The sequence below is a fragment of the Tamandua tetradactyla genome, chromosome 8 (genome assembly GCF_023851605.1).
Source record: "Tamandua tetradactyla isolate mTamTet1 chromosome 8, mTamTet1.pri, whole genome shotgun sequence".
Lineage (NCBI taxonomy): Eukaryota > Metazoa > Chordata > Mammalia > Pilosa > Myrmecophagidae > Tamandua > Tamandua tetradactyla.
The window spans coordinates 121,002,880-121,022,279 of NC_135334.1; the positions used below are offsets into that span (position 1 = coordinate 121,002,880).

The 19,400-nt window shown below is 57.4% G+C and overlaps 1 protein-coding gene and 1 long non-coding RNA gene across 2 annotated transcripts in view; one reads left to right on the forward strand and one right to left on the reverse strand.

The window, feature by feature from the left end:
• Window positions 1–213: 213 nt before the first annotated feature.
• Window positions 214–19,400, reverse strand: part of ALX4 (ALX homeobox 4) — a 50,021-nt gene continuing 30,834 nt past the window's right edge. The window contains exons 2-4 of the mRNA XM_077114466.1: window positions 10,202–10,497; window positions 4,181–4,309; window positions 214–648 (exon numbers count right to left, since the gene is read on the reverse strand). Of these exons, the coding sequence (XP_076970581.1) occupies window positions 349–648; window positions 4,181–4,309; window positions 10,202–10,497 (725 nt within the window). The 3' untranslated portion in view covers window positions 214–348. The remainder of the gene's footprint in view (window positions 649–4,180; window positions 4,310–10,201; window positions 10,498–19,400) is intronic.
• LOC143644898 (uncharacterized) lies at window positions 9,252–12,057 on the forward strand. The gene is made up of 4 exons (XR_013156946.1): window positions 9,252–9,361; window positions 9,505–9,743; window positions 10,360–10,551; window positions 10,747–12,057. It is a non-coding gene; the product is annotated as an uncharacterized LOC143644898 (long non-coding RNA).

Below are 19,400 nucleotides of genomic sequence, written 5' to 3' on the forward strand. Positions count from 1 at the left end.
GCCCCGTGCACGACAGGGAAGGAGGAGGGACCGGACTGGCGAGGCTGCTGGGCCGGATGGAGTCAAACTTGGAAACTGAGTGCCCGGCGGGCAGCGTGGAGGCGGAGGCGGCGTGGGAGAGCGGCTGTTCGGCTTGTAGTGGACGCAAAGCTGCAAAACGCGGCGCCCCTTTCTCCGCGGCCTCTCACCGGGGCGGGGGGCTCGGGCCTCCGTGTGGCAGGGACAGGGGTCTGCCGCCCCCTCCTCCCAGCTGCCCGTGGGGTGTCGGAAAGTGCTGAGGGCCAGGCCCCGGCAGGAAGGTCGCGTGGGAGGCTGGGGGCCTGGAGAGCACGGGCGGCGCGGGGCCTGTCAGGTGGCCCAGGAGATGGCGGCGCTGTGCTCCTTGGCCTTCATGCGCAGCGCCGCGATGCTCGACGTCTTGCGGTCCGGCTCTCCGTGGGGCTCGTAGCCGTTGAGGCCGGGGCTGAGGCTGGCGGCCCCGAACAGGCCGCCCATGTGTGTCTGGCCCACGTGGCCGGCGGCCCCTGACGCGCTCAGGAAGTCGGTGACGCCGCTGACCCCCGAGCCGGGGCCGTGGGCGTGCGGGGACATGCAGGCCGGCCCGGGCGACGCCGCCCCACTGCTGCCGATCCACGTCGGGTTCTGAATCTGCGGAGGGCAGAGCGACAAGTCACAGGCTCGCGGGGTGGGCGCGTATGGGGTTCCCCCTCCCCAACGCTGCCCTTACAAAGCCCATCACCCTAAGGGCACCATTGCTGAGGGTTTCCCTGGGAGACCCTCAAAACCTTGAGGGACCCCCAGCGAGCCAAGCAGGGCAGCGTGTATGCCTTGGGGTCCCCCGTTCCCAGGTAGGGCTGTGAGCTGGCGAAAGGGCAGTTTTAAGGGTTCAACTTCAAACTTCATCAAGGGCGCTGGGGGCACAGCTAAGTGGCTGCGGGGAGCCCCGACTCTGCCAGGCGGGGTCCTCACTGCCTAAGGGCAGACACAGCTGTAGCCTTGTCTCTGTCCATTGAGCCCTTGGGGCAGGGCTGTGCTGACTCACCGACTCCTGCACAGGCCGGCAAACCCCAGCTGGCCTGACCTCACAGGGCTTTCGCTCTGGGGACGTGGGGCTCAGGGCTGCAGCAGTTGGGGGGGTGGATTGTGGGGGGTGGGGGCAGCCCCTAACTTCTCCCAGAAGCCCAGGTCAGTGGCGGAGGGGCCGGAAGCTGAGGCCTGGAACGTTCAGAACCAGGACCCTGCCCAGAGGCAGTGAGTGCCTGGGTGGGACGGGCGGTGGCAGGGCTGGACGCCCCCATGGCCTTCAATATCTGCCACAACGTGCACGCAGTTACACAGTGGTATATGCAGTAAACTTTACAGAGCCTACCTCTTCTTTTTTTTCACATTCTTCTGAAAAGTTTAATGTCCTTTAATATATATGTGTAATATTCCACCCCAGGCCATTAAGCTAAAAGACAAGTTGCATTTACACAGGGTTAAAGTATCTTACAAGAAGAACAGTTAAGTATCGGTTGAGGTCCATGTTTCTTCTAGCACTTGGCTCTTTCCTACCACTGCACACCCAAAAGGGATTATCAGACACTGAAAACTGTCCTTCAGAATCAGTGGTGCCAGGCCTAGCTCTGTGTGTGTAAGTGAAGGGGGAGAGAGGGGAGGGCAAGATTGGGTGAGGTTTTGTTCAACGAGATCCAAATCACAGGGGAAGCGCGGCCTAGGGCCAGGGGACTTCAGCTCCCATCTCTGCTGCTGCCCACCCCTTCCCTCCCCTGCCTCCCAGGGGCTCTCCCTGTCCCCTCTGACCTGGAAGCAGGTGAGGAGGCGGACCCTACAGGACTATGGAGAGGCTGCTGCACCTCTCAGCTCTGCAGGGGTGGGTGGGTGCCCGTTTGGGGGTGCCCTGGCAGAGGGAAGGCCCCGCCAGCAGGGCAGAGAGGGCCCCTGCCCACATCCCACGTGTGCCCCCCTGGCAGCAAGGGGCTGCCACAGATGGGCCGGGGCCCTTTCCTCCCCTGGATTTGGGGACCGGGGTCTCCAGCCCACTCTGATGAGGTCATCTGTGGTGCCGCAGAAGAGAGGGGCCAGGATGGGTCTGCTTTGTTTCTTCTCCCTTTGGCTTGTGCGCTCAGGCGGGAGGGAAGCCGGGTGCAGAGGGCTGGGGAGAGGGGAGAAGGAGAGGAGAACACGCAGCAGGAGCTCATCCAGATGGTGCCGGCACCCCACATACCTCAGCCGCAGCCCCAGGCCCGGCCCCTGACCCCTTCCACAGGAATCCTGTAAGGGGGGAGGGGCAGAGCCAGACCCCATGGGCCTTTGCTAGCAGGGCCTTGGGGCCGGGAGAAGAACAGGAGGCTTAAATGTCTGTGCAACTGTGTCAGCGGCTGAGAGAGTTCAAACAGAGCCGGAGGCTGGTCTGGAGCCACTCTTACATAAGCCTCAGCTGGGTAGTGCCAACCAGCAGGGTTAGCCACCCCTCAGCCAAAGCCGGCCCTGTCATCCCTAAGGAACACCCAGAGCTCTATCTGAGATTCTCCAAAGGTTCCATGCACTGCGATTACTTTCCAGAAACCTACACCCTCCAGATGGGTCCCTGGACCAGATAAGTCCTGAAACCTAGAGGGCCCAGCCTCTTCAGAACATCAGCTAATTCCATATTAGTTCCCCTACCCTATATTAGTGACAGCCCATTCCAACACGAAAAGGTTGGAATGGGCATAGCCCAAATACCCCTGAAGAGTGGGAGAAGGATCAAAAGAGAAGGAAGAGTTATTACAGAGAAGACAGGATTTAACAAATGAGTATGATTGTGAATCATTATACTGATATTTCTTTCAGTCCCCAGTATCTTGGAGCAGCCAGAAGGAAAGACCTAAAATTGTGGAACTATAACCCATATCAAACTCTGAAATCTGTTCCGTAACTACTTGTTACAATGTACTTTGAAATGTATTGGGTTTTTTTTGTATAAATGTTATATTCCACAATAAAAAAGGTTTAAAAATAAAATGTCGGCACAAGTGGAACCGAGGCAGGAAGCCTGGGCTGGCAGGAGGCCCCAGCGGCCGGCAGGATGAAGGGCGTCAGGAGTGGACTCGGCCACGAGCACGTGTCTCTACGTCCCCGAGAGCCTGGCGTAACTAACACCCCTCTTCCCTCTGCATCCAGCTGCGACTCAAAGGCCACTGGCATGGGCTGGACCGGCCGATGACAGGCATCTGGGAAGAGGCTGCAGGGCGGCTGAAGTGCCGGGAGGGCTGAGGGCTTCCAAAGCAGCCTTGGCGAAACCTCAGTTTCCCAAAGCAGTTCTGCACGGCCTGATTCAGAGCCGGGGCAGGGACCTTTTATAACGCCCCATTTACAGAGGAAAAACGGAGCCCGTGACAGGCTGGAGGCGAGAAAGACCTGGAGCGCGAATGACAACCCAAGCCTGGAAGCCCAGAATTCCATGCTCATTTCAACCTTGCTACGGTTCTCCTGACTTCAGGACCCTTTTCCTAGAAATCATTCTCCGGCTGAATCCTGACCACAGCCTGCGTCAGTTCTGACTGCCCACAGGTCAGCCGGACCGGGGCTGGAAATTACGTTCACATTATCCACAGTAACCAAAAGGTGAAAACAACCCTGGCGCCGTCAGTGATGAGTGGATAAGCAGAACGCAGCAGAATGGAATAGTACTCAGGCGTGAAAAGGAATCGGGGCTGACCATGCCCCCGCATCCCAGGAGTGAAATAAGCCAGACCCAAAGGGGAAAATGCTGTATGAGTCTACTTATAGGAAATAGCCAGGCTAGGCAAATTCATGCAGAGGGGAACTAGATTAGAGGTTTCCAGGGGCCAGGGTGATATGGGAAGGAGGCGTTATTTCTTGAATGGGTGCAGGGTTTCTATGTGGGGTGATGAGAAAGTTCTTTAATGGATGATGGGGCCGGTAGCCTAACGCCATGAATGTCATTGAAATGTACTGCTGAATGTGGTTACAATGGGAAATTTTGTGCTAAATGTATCACACATATTACCACAGTAAAAAATTTATATATAATAAATTAGATATATAATATATGCACATACAAATTCTGGTGTAAACTGAGGCACGCACCCAGAGTGGGACTGCAGGGCAACCCCTGCCCGAGGGGCCCATCCAGGGGACCCCAGCCTGAGGAGGCAGCGCGGCCGCCACTTACCTGGGCGTAGTTCTCCGCCCGGGTGAGGAGGGGCAGTTCGTAGGCCGTGGAGAAGTGGGTCCGAACCTGCTGCATCTGCCCAAAGCGCTCCCTCTTCCTCCACTTGGCCCGCCGGTTCTGGAACCAGACCTAGGGGCCGAGACGAGCGGCGTGAGGCAGGCACTGGGCCGAGGCTACAGGCAAAGGCTCGGAGCCGAGAAGGGTGGGCAGCCTGCCACCACCAGCCCTGGGTACGGCCTTGGGCCCGCCACTGCATTTTCCCGGGCTCCGGACTCCAGAGCCGCTGGCCATTTTCTCAGAGGTCATCAGCCGCGACAGCGGTGTGGACTCATCGGCTGCAAGTCACAGACCCTGGTGGCAAACCTGATCTATGCCACCCACACTCCTCCAGAAAAACTGTTCTTGACAACCACATACAGTTTTGTCAATTTTCCAGAAGGTTCCAGGCTCCCTGGGGCCCGATTCAGAATTCCTACCTCCTGAATCCTCGGTGCAGCCTTCTTGTTGGAAACAGAATCTCCCAACTCAGAGCCATGTGAGGTCCTGCGGGTAGTGGGTTCAGCGGGCACAGAGGTTGTGGGCCCTGGCAATCAGGGAGGGCTTCATGGAGGAGAGGACTGGAGTTGGGCCTTGAAGGGTTAAGCAAAGTCTGGGCCCAAGTTTACAAATAGCAAGGCATGTTCAAGAGGCTTGAGAGTTCGTGCTGCCCGCTTTAGGGGAAGTGGTAGGAGAGAAAGAAGTGTGGAAGCTGCAGCCTCACTGGCAGGACTGGAACGTCAAGCGTGGGGCTCTGCTCGGTGCTGCCAGTAGAGGCAACCGCTGCAGAGCTCCAGCAGAAGAGTCGCCCGGTGCCCGATGGGGGATCCCCGCCACTGAGCATGGGTGAGTGGGCGGATGGCTTCCAGGACCTAGCAGGTGTATGGGCAGGGGTCTTTGGTGGGGGCGTGTTGGGGCCTTTTCCTCTGCAGGGGCATTTCGGACAGCCTGAGAGCATTCCCAGTGGGCAAAAGAGCTTGCCTAGGGACTGGCGTCCCTGTATGTGACTTGGGAACTGGGCAAGAGGTGAGGGGCCAAGGGTGGGAGAGGGAGAACAGGTAGGAGCAGCCCCAGGCTGAGTGAAGGACAGGCACGGAGTTCCCCAGAAAGACCCTTCGTCAGCTGCGTGGGTACCTGCCGGCCGACCTGGCAGATGCGGGTGCACGTGGGCGCAGCCGAACTACAGGGAGCGCGGGCGTGAGCCGAGGGCGCCCGGAGGGCAGAGCAAGGAAGGCACGCTGCACCCCAGCTGCAGTCCCTGCTCCCAGGGGAGACCTCCCCCCCAGCCTGCTGCAGATGTAGCTACGAGGGGAGGCGACTTTCTGTCACCGGGGAGCCCACAGCCTGCTCGGGACCACCGGGAGAGGGGAGACGGGCCTGGACCCCGCGGACTGGGCCTCTCCCGTGGCGGGGGGACGGAGGTGCCTATCGCAGACACTGCCACCCAGGGCCTCGGCGTCAGCATCGGCCCCGCGGAGCCAGCGGCCGCACGTCGGGCCTCGCGGAAGGCTCAGGGTGTGAGAGGCGCGCGTCCGTGTCCGCGCAGCCCCCGGCCTTGGACGAGAGAGGCCGGGGGCCGCGTGGCGGCGCGTTGCTGCGTTCCCGCGCGGCCTCACTCTCCCCGCGCGCGCCGTGGGCCGAGACGCCGCCGTTGCCCGGGGCGCGACTCCACGTCCCCGTCGGGCCGCGGGCGTGACTCCGCTGCCCCGTCGGGCCCCGGGGCGGAAAAGCTTCCCGTGGCCGCCCTGGAGACGACGGTCTCCGCCGGGGCCGCAGCCCGACCCCCGCGCCTCCTCGGGGTCCCGGGGCCCAGGCGGGCCGCCCGCTGGGAGCCGCGCGCAGGTCTCCCCTCTGTGGGCCGACGCGGGACCCCCCTTATCAGGGGCCTGGAATGGGGGGCTGGGGGCGGGCTGAGAGGACGAATCAGAGGAGCTTGTTTTCATTTCATGTTTAATTTCCTGCAGGCTCAGCTCAGTCTTTCCGCTCCTTCCGCAGCGCCCCAGGGGTTCCTGGGGGGGAGCCGGGCGGGGGCGGGGCGGGGGTGGGGAGGGGGAGGGCGAGGCCCGCCGGGGGCATCGAGACTGCAGCTTCGTTCTTTCCGTGGGGCGGGGGGAAGCAGGGAGAGGCTGCTGCTGCCACCGGGGGGGCTTCCCCTGTGTCCGGTGCTGCAGGGACAAGCGGTCCCGAGGAAGGTGGCCTGCGGGCACTGGGTCCCGAGCCCCGAGGCGGCCTGCTGTCTGGTGAAAGGGGTCTAAAATTGAGGGGAGAATTATATCTCAATAAAGCCGGGGTTTTTTCCCAAAAAAAAAACCAGAGTGGAGGGGAGGAGCGGTGGGGGGGGGGGGGGCTGGCTGGAACTGCGCGGGCACGGGGGCGGGAAGAGAGGGGCGGCGGGGCGAGGGCGCGGTCCCTGCGAGGGGACGGAGGAGGGTCGGTTCGCGGGCTGCAGCGAGACAGGGGGGAGGGCCGCCTTCCGCACCCCCTACTTGTCCTGCCCCCTCCCTCCCCCCACCCCGGTCCCAGCTTTCCTCGCAGACCCGGGCTGAGGCCTAGGGGGCCGCTCTGAGCTTCAGTGTCTTCGTCTACCGACTTGGGGGGTGGAGGGGGTGCCCGGGAGTGTCCTCGGGGGCTCCCTCCCGCGCTGCCGGTCCCATCGTCCCACCTCAGGACCACCCGCTCCCGGCCCACCCGGCTGAGGACGGCGGGGCTAGGAACGGACCGCCAGCGAGGCGGCTAACCGCAGCCCATCTGGGGCCGGGCGGGTGGCCCCGGGCGGGAAGGCCTCTGTGTCATTGTCTTCAGACGCCAGCTGCGGAGAGCGGAGTCCCAGACGGCAACCAGGGGCCCCCACCGTCCCCCGGAGCTGGGCTGACCCCCAGGCTTCTTCCCAGGAAAGTCCAACTCGGGTCCCCGGTCGCCTCCTCGGGTCCCCACGGTCGCTCCACGCCAGCCACCCCACTTCCCACCCAGTCTGTGCCCCGACACTCCCCAGGGCTCAGGAGGCGACTTCACCCACCACCCCCCCTCCCGGCCCCCAGGCACTGCCAGGCCCAGGGCTGACGCACTTGAGGACCCCACCCACCCTGCTGCCTTCACAGAGAAAAGTCCCAGAACAATCTGGCCTGGGGACAGCAGACAAAAAATAACAGACGCCTGCAACTCAGGAATCCTGCATGCTCTCAGCACTGCCGCTGTGGAAGCACTGTCAGCTCCAGGCCTGCTGCCTCCACCCCCTCCCTGCCTCCTCTTCCTCTCTGTGAAACCGGAAGACCAGGGAACCCTTCCCAGCACTAATGTTCTCTGAGTTCGACCCTCCCATTTGATAGTTGTGCAACACATCAGGTTTTCCCTTTCTGCCTTGGCTGCCAGGAAGCTCAGTTCGTGCTCAATGGCAGCTATTATCCTTAGCCTAGATTTTTGACATCACCACTCCCCCGCAGACCCCCATTTCACAACATGTGTCTTAGATCAAATAGCACATCTTTCACTGTAAGCTGCCTCCATTCCTTTTTGGAAGTCGGCATAAATATATGTGTGCACAGGCACACAGAGAGGATGCTCCATCTTTGCTGTGTGGGGATGACCACCACACTGGGCCAGATCTGCCCCAGCATGTTCACACCGGGAGGGCCTCCTTTTCTCATACCAAGTGAATCTCCTCGTCCCGTGCACTCTCGCCCGTGTGTACACACACACACCCATCTGCACACAGGAAATGGACAGGGTTTATCCCACCCACAAACACGGCACCTACAGGAATGTCCCATAGCCAGGGTTTCCCTCCCACCCCCTTCTCCACCCTCATCCTGCCTCTCATCTCATGCCCATGGGCAGGAACTTGGCCGGACAGCGAGGTTTCTGCGGGGTCTCTGAGGCACGCACGGTTGCACAGCCAGCGAGCCTCACTTGAGAGATAGTGGGTGTGCAAGGGCTTCTACCTTAACGGTGAAGCCTCAGCTGCCCTGCCCTCCTTCCTCCACCTTTCCCCAGGCAGCCTGCCCTCAGACCACTTGTCATTCAGCCACATGACTGTTCGGAATCACTTTGGGTAGCTGGGGGTCAGGGTGGCTGCCTAGCCACTAACTGCCAATGCTTTTGGACGAACCCCTTTGGATAAAAAGGTTTCTGGACTATGTTGCAAATGCTTCTGCCTTACTAAACACGGGTTGGGACTGATGAACCTTTTATTGATGCCTTAGAACCTCTCTGCTGAAGATTCTTTAGTGAAGTGATGCAGCAGAGCCTGGGGGCCTGGGGGCCTGCTGAGTAACGTGGGGCTTTGTCCTTAGATTGGATGACCCGAGACTGTGGTGATGTGTTTCTCAAAAAAAAAAAAAAAAAAAAAAAAAAAAAAAACCGTTTTGGGGAAAAGAATGTAACAAATAAGGTATCAACGGCTGAGAGAGTTCACCTAGAGTTGGAGACCACTCTTACGCAAGCTTCAGCTAGATGTTTCTAATCAGCAGGGTTTGCAAACCCCAACCAAACCATCCCTGCCAACCCTAAAGAACACCTGTGGCTCTGTCTGAGCGTCTACAAAGGTTCCACGCACTATGTTTTCTTTCCGGAAACCTGCACCCTCCAGAGGGGTCCCTAGGCCGATGAGTCCTGAAACCCAGAGGGCCCAGCCTCTCCAGAGCATCAACTAGTTCCGTCCCCCATCCCATGTTATCGACGGCCCCTTCCAACATGAAAAAGTTAGAATGGGCAGAGCCCAAGTACCCCTAACGACTGGGAGGTCAAAGGGGGAGGAGGAATTATAACAGAGAAGATAGGATTTAACAAATGAGCATGACTGCCGAATCATAGGCTGGTATTTCTTTCAGTCTCCAGTGTCTTGGAGCAGCGAGCAGTAAAAGCCAGGGATTGTGGACCTGTAACCCATACCGAACTCTTAAAATCTGTTCTGTAACTAATTGTTGTGGTGTGCTTTGAAATATTGCTTTATTTATTTAGTTAGTTTCTTTGTTTTTATTGCTTTTTTGTATATAGGTTATTTGCCACATTTTAAAAAATAAAACAAAAAACCCATTTTGCGCTCAGGTTGTTGATTCCCCTGGCTCACTGGAGAGGAAATCGGGTACATGGCAGCACCGTAACTGCTATTTCTAATGTGCCTTGCGTTGGGAAAGCAGATTGAGCATGGTATTTATTTTGCTTTAAGCTAAAGTAAATCTCCTGTGAAGAATGTGGTTAAGCTTTAGTGTGTGGGTTTTGTGACCTGCATTTTGGTCACTCAGAAGTCTTTGCTTCTTTTCTGGTTCTTCCTTTGCTGCGATCTCATACAGGGAGGGGAGACATACTTCCCCGGACAAAGGAGATCAGTCAGCCTGCCGATAACCACCCACTGCCCGTCTCCCGCTGGCCTTCTCTGATCGGTGGGACACAGCGATGACCACTCAGACAGGCCCGCCCTCGGGGAACAAGCGCTCCAGTGGAAGGAGACAAGCACCATAACTGAAGGCAATCATAAATTCTGTAAAGAGGCGAACATCGGACAACGTGACAGGAAGGAGACCGGGCTCGGGTGTGTTGGTCACGTGAGGTTGACTTGGGTGGAATGGGGTCAGGTTGGGTGGTGTTGGGTTTTGGTGGTTGGGTGGTGGCTGGGGGCTCCTTTTGTAGCTATGGTGACCAGAAAACCTCTCAGGGGAGGTGTGTTGAGGCAAACTCTGGAATACGGGGGCAGCCATCCCAGGCAGAAAGAGCAGTGACTGCCCCTGCCCTGTCTGTGCCCGCCGGGCTGCGGAGATGTTTTTGTGCTTTTCCTATCCTCGCTCCGAGACCAAGGGCTCGAGACCAGAGCGAGAGGCACAGCTCGCGGCTGCCCGCCCCCCGCCGAGGCCCCCCCTGCTTTCAGCGCTGCTAAGGTGGGGCTGCGCTGGGGGGCGCAGGGTCGGGGGGGGCCTCTCAGGACCTCGTGGAGGGGCAGGGCCCGGGAGGCCGGGGAGAGCAGCAGCCCCAGCCCCGGCAGCCCGCACTGACCTGCACGCGGGCCTCGGTCAGGTCGGTCCGCATGGCCAGCTGCTCGCGCGCGTACACGTCCGGGTAGTGGGTCTTCTGGAAGACCTTCTCCAGCTCCTCCAGCTGGTAGCTGGTGAACGTGGTGCGGTTCCGCCGCTTCTTGCCCTTGTTGCCCTCAGAGTCGGCCTTCTCCAGGGCGCCGGGGACGTCCGGCGGCCCCTTCACCCCGGCCTCCTTCGCGCTGAGGTAGCTGCCCTCCATCCCCACCGGGTCGGCGTCCGGCGGCAGCTCTGGCTCAACCAGGGAGCTCTCTTTGGCTGAAGGGGGAGGAAACAAGGTCAGAAACCAGCGGTGGACCCAGAAGAGAGGAGGTGCGCTGGGTGTGCGGCCGGGAGACTCAGGCTCTAGTCGGGCTTGCCTTTAACATGCTGTGTGACCCTGGGCTGGTCCCTTCCCTCTCTGAGCCAGCATCTTCCAGTACCAGTGTCATGGGACTCTGGGTCAACCCAATCTGACCTCTCTGACCTTTAACTCCCACCCCGCCCACCCTGTTCCTTTCTCTCTAGAAGCAACTGCCCTTTGCCAGAACTTCTCCTTTGGGCATGGAGGAGGTTGAGCCAATGGCTCTGACTTCCTGGGAGAACAGACACGTTCCTTGGCAGCCCTCGGTGGCCCAGCTGCACTTGGGGCAAGTAGGACAGGCCAGCCCTGGGGCAGATACGAGTGCCCCCCTGTCCTGGCCCAGCCATTTTGGGGCTCAGCAGGAGCTGTGGAGCTTCTACCCAGGAGCCCAGCACTGAGGGGAGCTGCAGCTGCCTGCCGGCACCCCACCTTCCATACTGCTCTCACCTCGCCAGCACCCCACCTTCCACACTGCTCTCAACTCTTATCCAACAGGGACCTTTTCTTCGGGAGGCTGGTTTCTGACTGAGGCAGGGGTCCCATTTCCTTTTACAAGCAGCACCCTCCCCTCCAGGCCCGCTCAGCCCCCGGATGCCAACATCTGGCAGTTTTACGTGAGCACAGCTCGTGGCCTGGGCCCTCAGCCAATGCCCTGACAAAGCCGAGCCCCGCAGGTTGACCCGTGGGAGCTCAGAGCCGCAAGGGACTGGTTCACACGCACAGATGGAGGATGAGGAGGCCTTGGCCAGGTGGGGGTGGGGCACGGAGGGGCTTAGCCAAGTCCGTGAGCCCAGTCCTCATCCTGCCGGACACACTGGCCCCCATAGGGGTTTACAGCAGGGCCTGTATCCCGTGCCAACGGTGCTCCAACTGTATTCCTTGGACAGTTTACCTAACCGCCTTGTGCTCAGTTTCCCCTTCTATAAAATGGGACTGCCAATAGCGCATAGGCTTTTTCAGCAGTCAGAACTGAAGGAGCTAGCCTAAGTAAAGCTCTTTCACCACGCCGGCTCTGTAGGGTTTTGCCATTACCGTGGTTCTCAGGTCTGGTCTGCACTTGAGCCTGTTGGCACGAGGGGCCGTCCACCCCGGAGAAGTCCCCAGTGGCCGCTGTGAGCTACGGGCCCTGAGAGCAGCGCCCCTCAGGGGACTGAAAGGGGCATTTTACCCCCTCAGTTCTCACCCTCTCTCCAGGGCAGCCTGGAAAGGGCGTGGGGCAGTGCCCTGATAGGCCTGGCACAGCTTGGTAAGGCCATCCCTGCGGGGCACGGCGGCCCTGATGCCACGTGGGGGGGGGCCCAGGGCCACTGCGCATGCACGCCCACGCCAGCCCCTGCTTCACTCTGCATTGTGCAAACCGCAGCCGGGCCAAGAGCTTCAGCAAAGATATTCATCTTCCTGGCAGACAGCTAAGTTTTATGTTTTGGGATTTTTTTTAAAGGAAAGAAATCCCACCCAGTCTCACCAAAAATAAACACCCCTGTTATGCAACTTCCTGGAGGTCAGATGGGGCGGGGGTGGGTGGGTGGCTACTGCTCTCTTCTACCCTAGCCCTGTCCCCAGACTCCACCCCATGATCCCGAGGGCCCTCCGGCTGCACCCCCTTACTCTGTACGCTGCATCCAGCTCAGGATTGGAATCCTGCTGCACAGCGACAGGGGCTGGAGCTGGGCAAGAGGGACTCCATGTCGCAGCCCACAGCCCCAAGTTTACTGGTGGGGAAACTGAGGCCAGAGAGGGGAGAGGATGTCTGCAGTTTGAAGCAGAAGGGGGCCTCGCCTCCCCTGGACCTGTCCTCTGTTCGCGACTGCGCGGGTTGGCCCATTTCCCAGCAAGAGAGGCAGGAGCAGAAGGGACCCAGGAGCCTGACGCCCTGCGAGGAGGATGAGGAGCCAGGCTGCGGCCCCAGGAGAAGCCCCTGGCCGTGCAGCTGTGCTCGCGGCTCAGCCTGGGTGCAGGCGGCAGAACAGCCGCCCAGTCCCCCCGGGGCAGATGCCAGAATCCAGGTTTCCCCACCTCCAGCCACCCTCAGAGGCCGAGGGAAGGGGAGAGACCGAGCTGGAGTCTGAAGCCCCCCTGACCACGCATCAGGAGATCTCTTGGGCCTGGAGTTCTGACCACGGCTCCGGGTGTCTCATCTCACCCCTCAGAGTCTCGTCTCTAAATCGGGAGCAGGTGCTCTCCCTGGTGTGAGAGCAAACAGGGGTGCTGCCACGGCCTTAGCCCCATGGTGTCCCTCCTGCCTTGTTCTCCCGTGGGGCCTGTGCCTGGAGAGTGGGAGAGGGGGGTGGGGACGTGTGTGGACAGTTAGTCCAGGCGAGCGTCAGCTAACTGGAAACCTTAGGGATTGAAGGAGTCTTGGGAAACGGATGCTTCTGGTTCCTTGAGGAAGACGGAAGACAGACTTCCAATTTCAACCTTGATGACTGATCATCTTCCTTCAGCTCCCAAGGCCAGGTTCCCCAACTTAGACAACAGTGGAAAATGCCCTAGTGTCCTGCAGCCCACCTGACACCAGGGCCCTCTCAGGTACTCAGTCCTGACATGCTGGACTCAGGGGCCATCTGTTTTGACTTCCTCCTGCAGCCTTTCCACTGAGTACTGAGTCATTAGTTTTTGGTGACAGGGAGCTCACTGCCCCAGACCAGTGGGACTGTAGCCCAGGTTTGCCTCCTGCAGTTCTGGTTCATCACTCCTGGGTCTAATCCCTCAGGCCTCTTCCCAAGCCAACTGCCTGGACATCTGTGGACAGCAGCCGCGCCTCTCAGGATCTTCCAACCTCCTGACTAAATCGTTCCAGTGTGCACTTCTGTTCCCCAGGTGGCCCCTCTGGTGGACGGCCAGGATGGGGCAGGTGGACGGGCAGGCTGTTCCGAGCCCTGAGAGCAGACTGCTGTCCAGCTAGAGGTCCCAAGAGGCAACCAGAGATGCCGACAGTGGAGAATCAGCAGGGTTGCCTGAGGCCCTTGTGCTGGTCAGAATCCAGCCCATGGCACAGGGCCCTCCTCCTCAACAAGGCAGGGGAAAAAAGAGGCCCCACAACTCAGACTAGATTACTCCTGATTAAAGAAGACCTCTGACCTCCTTGTTCCCCTCCCCTACTGGCTACCTCCAAGATCCTGGTCAAGCACCAGCTCCTCCAGGAAGCCTTCCTAGACTGCACTAGTTACATCGACGCCTTCCCCCACTGCTCAGCCTCTCTGTGTTTGCTGACTACCATATAATGAGTCCCTGGAGGTCTAGCTCCTCCTACTGACTGTCAGTCCTTCATGTCAGGGCCAAGCACAGGGCAGACGGCAGACATGCAATGAGTGGCTGCTGTAGAATAAATGACCAATTTCCAGCAAACAAGCATTACTGAGCTCTCACCATGTCCAGCCACCTTAGCGCACCTACTGTGTGCCATCACACTTTGGAGAACCTGCTGAACAAATGAATGAGCCAATTCATCCTGCTGGACAGTGAAAGTCAAGTTACATACAAGGAGAGGCATGCCGGAATGAATGTCTCCCAGTCAAGTTTGACAGCCGAAGTGGTAGGACCGGAAGTTATCACCAAGGGAGAGTAGAGGAAAACCAAAACAGAATCTCCAGGGCTGTGACTGTGAAGGAGCAGGAGGGAAACAGGAGGGTCAGGGAGGCAGAAGGAGAAGCCGAGATGTGGGAGCCATGGAAGGGGCCTGAGAATTTAAACCAGCGTCCGAGAAACCCAGGCCAGGATCTACCAAGGAGGCACTTGCAACAAGCTCCAACCAGCCGTGCTGCCCGCTGGGGTAGAGAGGCGGCCCCGGGAGGGCTCAGCTGGCCCAGCCTCCGGGCGGGCCTCCAATGGCCTGCAGCACCCGGGTTGGGGTGAGGCTGAGCGGCTGGGCCCCCAGCCTGGGGTACCTCCTCCTCCCGGGCGGCACCCATGGGCCCTCGGGGCTGGCTGCATGCTGCAGTCTCCCGCAGGGGGGTAGCCAAGACCTGGGGTGGGGGCTTGACAATGTGAGCCCAATTGGCAGCTTCCCAATGGAACGTCTTCGCCTAGAAACAAACCCAAGACCGCTCAGGGGACCGAGCGCTGGACGTGGATGAGACACCTCGAGCAAAGCCTGCCCCGTGCACTGGCCACCGCGGTACCTCTCGCCCCTGCGCTGATCCTAGGAAATCACTCTTTCCAGCTGCCACCCCTGGTGAAGTGGGAAGGTGTCTTCCACAGGGAGCCGTGGAGGGTCATTTCTCTGCCTTAGCTCCTCCAGGGGTGAGGGTCCCCGCAGTCAGAGCTCAGCCACAGAAGGCAGCAGATGGAAGGACTTCCTTCAGCCCTTCCACTCGACCCATCTCTCCTGGTTCCACTCACTGCAATGGCTCTAATGCAGTTTAACCTCTTCTTGACACGGAAGCCCTTAAGAGATTGCCAAGGAGGACGTTGATTTGTGTTGCTTTGTGTTGTGTTTTTGACTGCAGTTTAAAGAGAATTAACTTCCAAATGCCATTAGGGTTCCGGGAGCGTGTGCGTGGCTGGCAGAGCCTCTTGTGTGATCGATGCGGGTGCACGGACGGGATGTGCGTGCCGGGCGGGTGTGTGGGGCTGTGCATGGGTGTGAGTGTGTGCAGGCTGGGTGGGCGTGGGCGTGGGGCCGGGCCGGGGCCTGGGCGCGTGCAGCGTCTGTCTGAGGGGTGTGAGTCCTGTTATCCTTGCCCTCCAAGCATCTGCTTCATGCTACTGAAAGGGCACTGACGCAGCCCACCGCTGTCCAAACAGTGGTGGGGATGGGGTGGGGGTTAAAGGTCAGTCACTGATCACCGCCCCACCCCATCTCACCTGCGGCCGGGCTCCAAACAGAGCTCTACTCGGGTACCCCTATTTTATCTCCAGGGCGGCCGGCCCTGGTGACGGCTCAGCAGGGTGGCGGGAGCAGGTCTCTGGGCGCGTCCCCGAGGAGCTGACAGTCGCCCAAGGAGTGGGGTGGGGACAGCTGGAGCCCTAGACCCCAGCCCAGCTGCACAGGAGGCCGCGTCAGCACCCCTGCTGACTGTGCACCCCAACCGAAACCTTAGAAAAGGCCCCCCCAATGAGGGAGGCTGAGAAACGGTCACAGACCAGAGGTGGCAAAGGACACACGAGGACAAAATAGAATGTGGGACCCTGGAACAGCAGAAGGACATTAGAGGAAAGGTAGTGATTCCAAATAAAATGAGGCATTTAGGTAATGGTACTGAGTAAAAAGAAAAACGGGGGGCAGGGCAAACGTTTGGAACAGAGACCTCACCTATGGAGCTGTACAGGTGGCAGGTTAGCACGAAAAGAGGCCCAACGTCATTATCCGCGGTGGAAATGCAAGTTAAGACGGCAATTTCTATTGGTTAGTTCTGTTACCATGGAAACTGGTAAACACTGATGCTATCAAATGATGGTCAGGCTGGGAAGCACCCGGAACCCTCAGACCTTGCTGGGGGGAAACAGTTTGGCAGCTTCTTATATGGTTAACCACACACTTACCTCGTGACCCAGCAGTCCCACTCCTCGGAATTTACCAGAGAGAAATGTAAACATATCTTCAGGTGGAAAAATAAAAACAAACCTGTATGCGCGTGTTTATAGCAGCTCTGTTTATAATCACCCCAAACTGGAAACAATGCAAATGTCCTTCAAAATACAGTATATTCAGCAATGAAAGGAACAGACCATTGACACAAGCAGCGGTATGGACAAATCTCAAAGGCATTATGGTGTACGAGAAGCCAGTCTCAAAATCTACGCACTGTATTATTCTGTTTACTTATTGTATGACAACCCTGGAAAAGGCAAAGCCATAGGGACAGAGGCCACAGCACAGTTGCGAGGGGCCAGGGGAGAGGTAGGCTTGTCAACAACGCAGCTGGGGTGGGAAATTATTGTGTATCCCGACTGTGGTGATGGTGGCTATAGAGAAATGCAAGGTTGAATTATTTAAATTGATTATATTGATTAAGCATATTAAGGGAAAACAAAGTAACTAAAAAAAAAAAGTATAAGTGCTTTATCCAGAAATCCCACCTCTAGGAATTTATCCTAAAGAAATAATTATGGACGGGCACAGAGAATAAACTAGAAGGGGAAGTTCATCACAGCATTGTTCACGGCATAGAAAAATGGAAAAGAACCAAAATGTACAGCAGGAGGGATGGACTCGGTAAAGGATGGTGGCTTTGTAAGCGGGAGATCCTCCCTGAAATTCTTTCTTCTGCGCGGTTTCCTTCCTGGTGTTTAACGCCTGCTTTGACGTGTTTCTTTGGATTTTTCCTGTGGACTGTTCCTCTCTCCCTCCCATAAAGCAGGGAGTGTGTCTGCTTCGTTCACCCCTCACACCGCATGCCCGCGAGGGTGGCCGGGCTGCCGCCGGAGGCCTGAGAACACTGGGCGGATGAGCGAAGGAAACTGACGCTGCCCAGGACAGGACTTCGGCCGTGTGTGCTACCTTGTTACGCAAATCTCATTTTGAACACAGTGGGTGGGGGTGCGGGGTGGAGGGCCGTCCCATCCCTAGAAAAGACTGGAAGTCTGCATATCACACGTTCACGGGCCGCCAGGGGTCATCATGGTCACCAGTGGGGGAGGATGGGCAGGTGAGTGCATTTTGTTCCTTCTTGCTGGTCTGAACTGTCCCTGTTCTACAGTGAACAGTTACTGCTTTTGTCTTTTTAAAGCAGTGATGATTACTTACTGTGTGAAAACAGTGATTTGAATCCCAAATGGCGCGTGCTGTAACTGATGGGGTGGGACTGTGGAAAGTGAGATACGAGCCCCTGGAGTCGGATGGAAGGAGGTCATGGGACACTCCAGAGAAAGGCCCCTTCGGTAGTGGGACCGGCCGCTGTCCCCACACAGCTCCCGCCGGGGGGCCCTGAGGCTCCAGGACGGCCGCTCCCAGAGCACGCGCTCCAGGCCGCACCCCTCCCCTGAGCCCTGTGCCCCGCGTTCTCAGCACTGCCCTCTGCCAGCGCCCCCACTGGAGACCCAGCACTCCCTCAACTCAGCACCCAACTGCAAGACCTTCTCTCCTCGCGGCCCCCAAGTCTGCCCCCATTCACCCCGTGACCCAAACAGAAATCTGAGGGCCATCTTTGCCTACCTCTCAGCAGCCACCAAGCCCAGTCCCCTCTCCCCTCCAGGGAGAGCCCAAACCATCGTCCTCATTACCACGGCCGCTGTCACCACTGTCTTCCCCGCCCTCTGCCCCCACCCGACCGAGCGGACGCTGAGGACTTCTCCCGTGGAGGTCACGGCCACAGCCTCCTCACCAACCCCTCGGCCCCCAGGCTCGCCACCTCCAACCCCAACCAGCCAGCTACTATCCATCGCGTCTCAGCAGACCGTGACAGACACGGCCTGGGGCATGCTTTTATTACAAACCATTCATTATTTATTTGAAGTTCAAACTTTAACTGAGTTTGTTGTTGTTTTTGGGTGTGTGTGTTTGCTGAATCTGGCAACCCTAAAAATCAAACTTACTGTAGCCGTTCAGGGCCTCTCGGGCACTTCTGGCCCCTCCAGCCTCACATCTCCCCATTCCCTGGTCACTTCGCGGTGCCTTCAGCCCCCGCCCCTGCGCACTCACCACCCCCGTGCAAGACGCGCACACCTCAGGCTGCACAGTTTTGCATGTGACCTTCTCCTTCTAACTGGTACATCCTGCTGCCCTCTATGCACTTGGCAAGTCCTCCTATCACCTGTATATTTTCTTTTTTGTCTGTAACTTTTGTGAGATCTTTTTCTCACTACAATAGTTATCTATGTTCTATATAGAAATTTTTTAAAATGTCTAAAGAAAATAACACACACACACACACACACATACTCTGAAAGGGGACCATACACTATATGAAGTTTTTTTAACCTAAAACTATAGCTTGTACATTTTTTCGTGCTTTCTATGGTCTAATCCTGCACCATTGTTAAAGGCTGCATAGTATTTCACCACATGGCCCAATACTATTTTATTTCATCAATCCTCTATTGATTGTTTGAAATTATAACAGCTCGGTGATGAATATCTTCTAGTTCAGCCTCTCCATATATTCATCATGCTTCCCTTAGAGGAAGCCAAGAACTACAAACACTGAGTTAAATCACATACATATTCTAAGGCCTCTATTAGGAAGGGCAATCTGTCTTTTAGAGATGTGCCAACTCCTCAGCTGGCAGCAGCACGCCCTCCTGTTCCAGGGCAGGTTCTGGTCTTTATATAGCTGTTGTAGTTTCTTTTTTTTTTAATTAGAAAGGTTGTAGGTTTACAGAGAAATTATGCAGAAAATGGAGCATTTCCATAACCCTGCTCACAAACGCAATTTTCCCTATTGATAACACCTTGCATTAATGTGGTACCTTTGTTGCAATTGATGAAATAATATTATTGTCATTACTCTACTAACCAGAGTCCATAGTTGACATAAGTGTTCACTGTTTGCACTGTAAGGTCCCATGGTGTCTTTTTAAAAAATGTTTATTCTGGTCATCTATATCCAACCCAAAACTTCTCCTTTTAACCACATTCCCATATAAAAACAGGTGGGATTAATTACCTTCACCGTTGTGCCACCATCACCACCGTCCATTACCAAATTTTCGCCATCACCCCAGTTGGAAACTCCGTACCAACGAGGCACTAACTCCCCATCCCTTGCCCACACGCCGGCCCCTGGCAGCCTCTATTCTAGTTTCTGACTCTACGAATTTGTTTATTCTAATTATTTCATATCAGTGAGATCATGCAATAGTTTTCCTTTTGTGTCTGGTTCATTTCACTCAACATGATGCTCTCAAGGTCCGCCCATGTGGTCGCTTGTATCAGGAT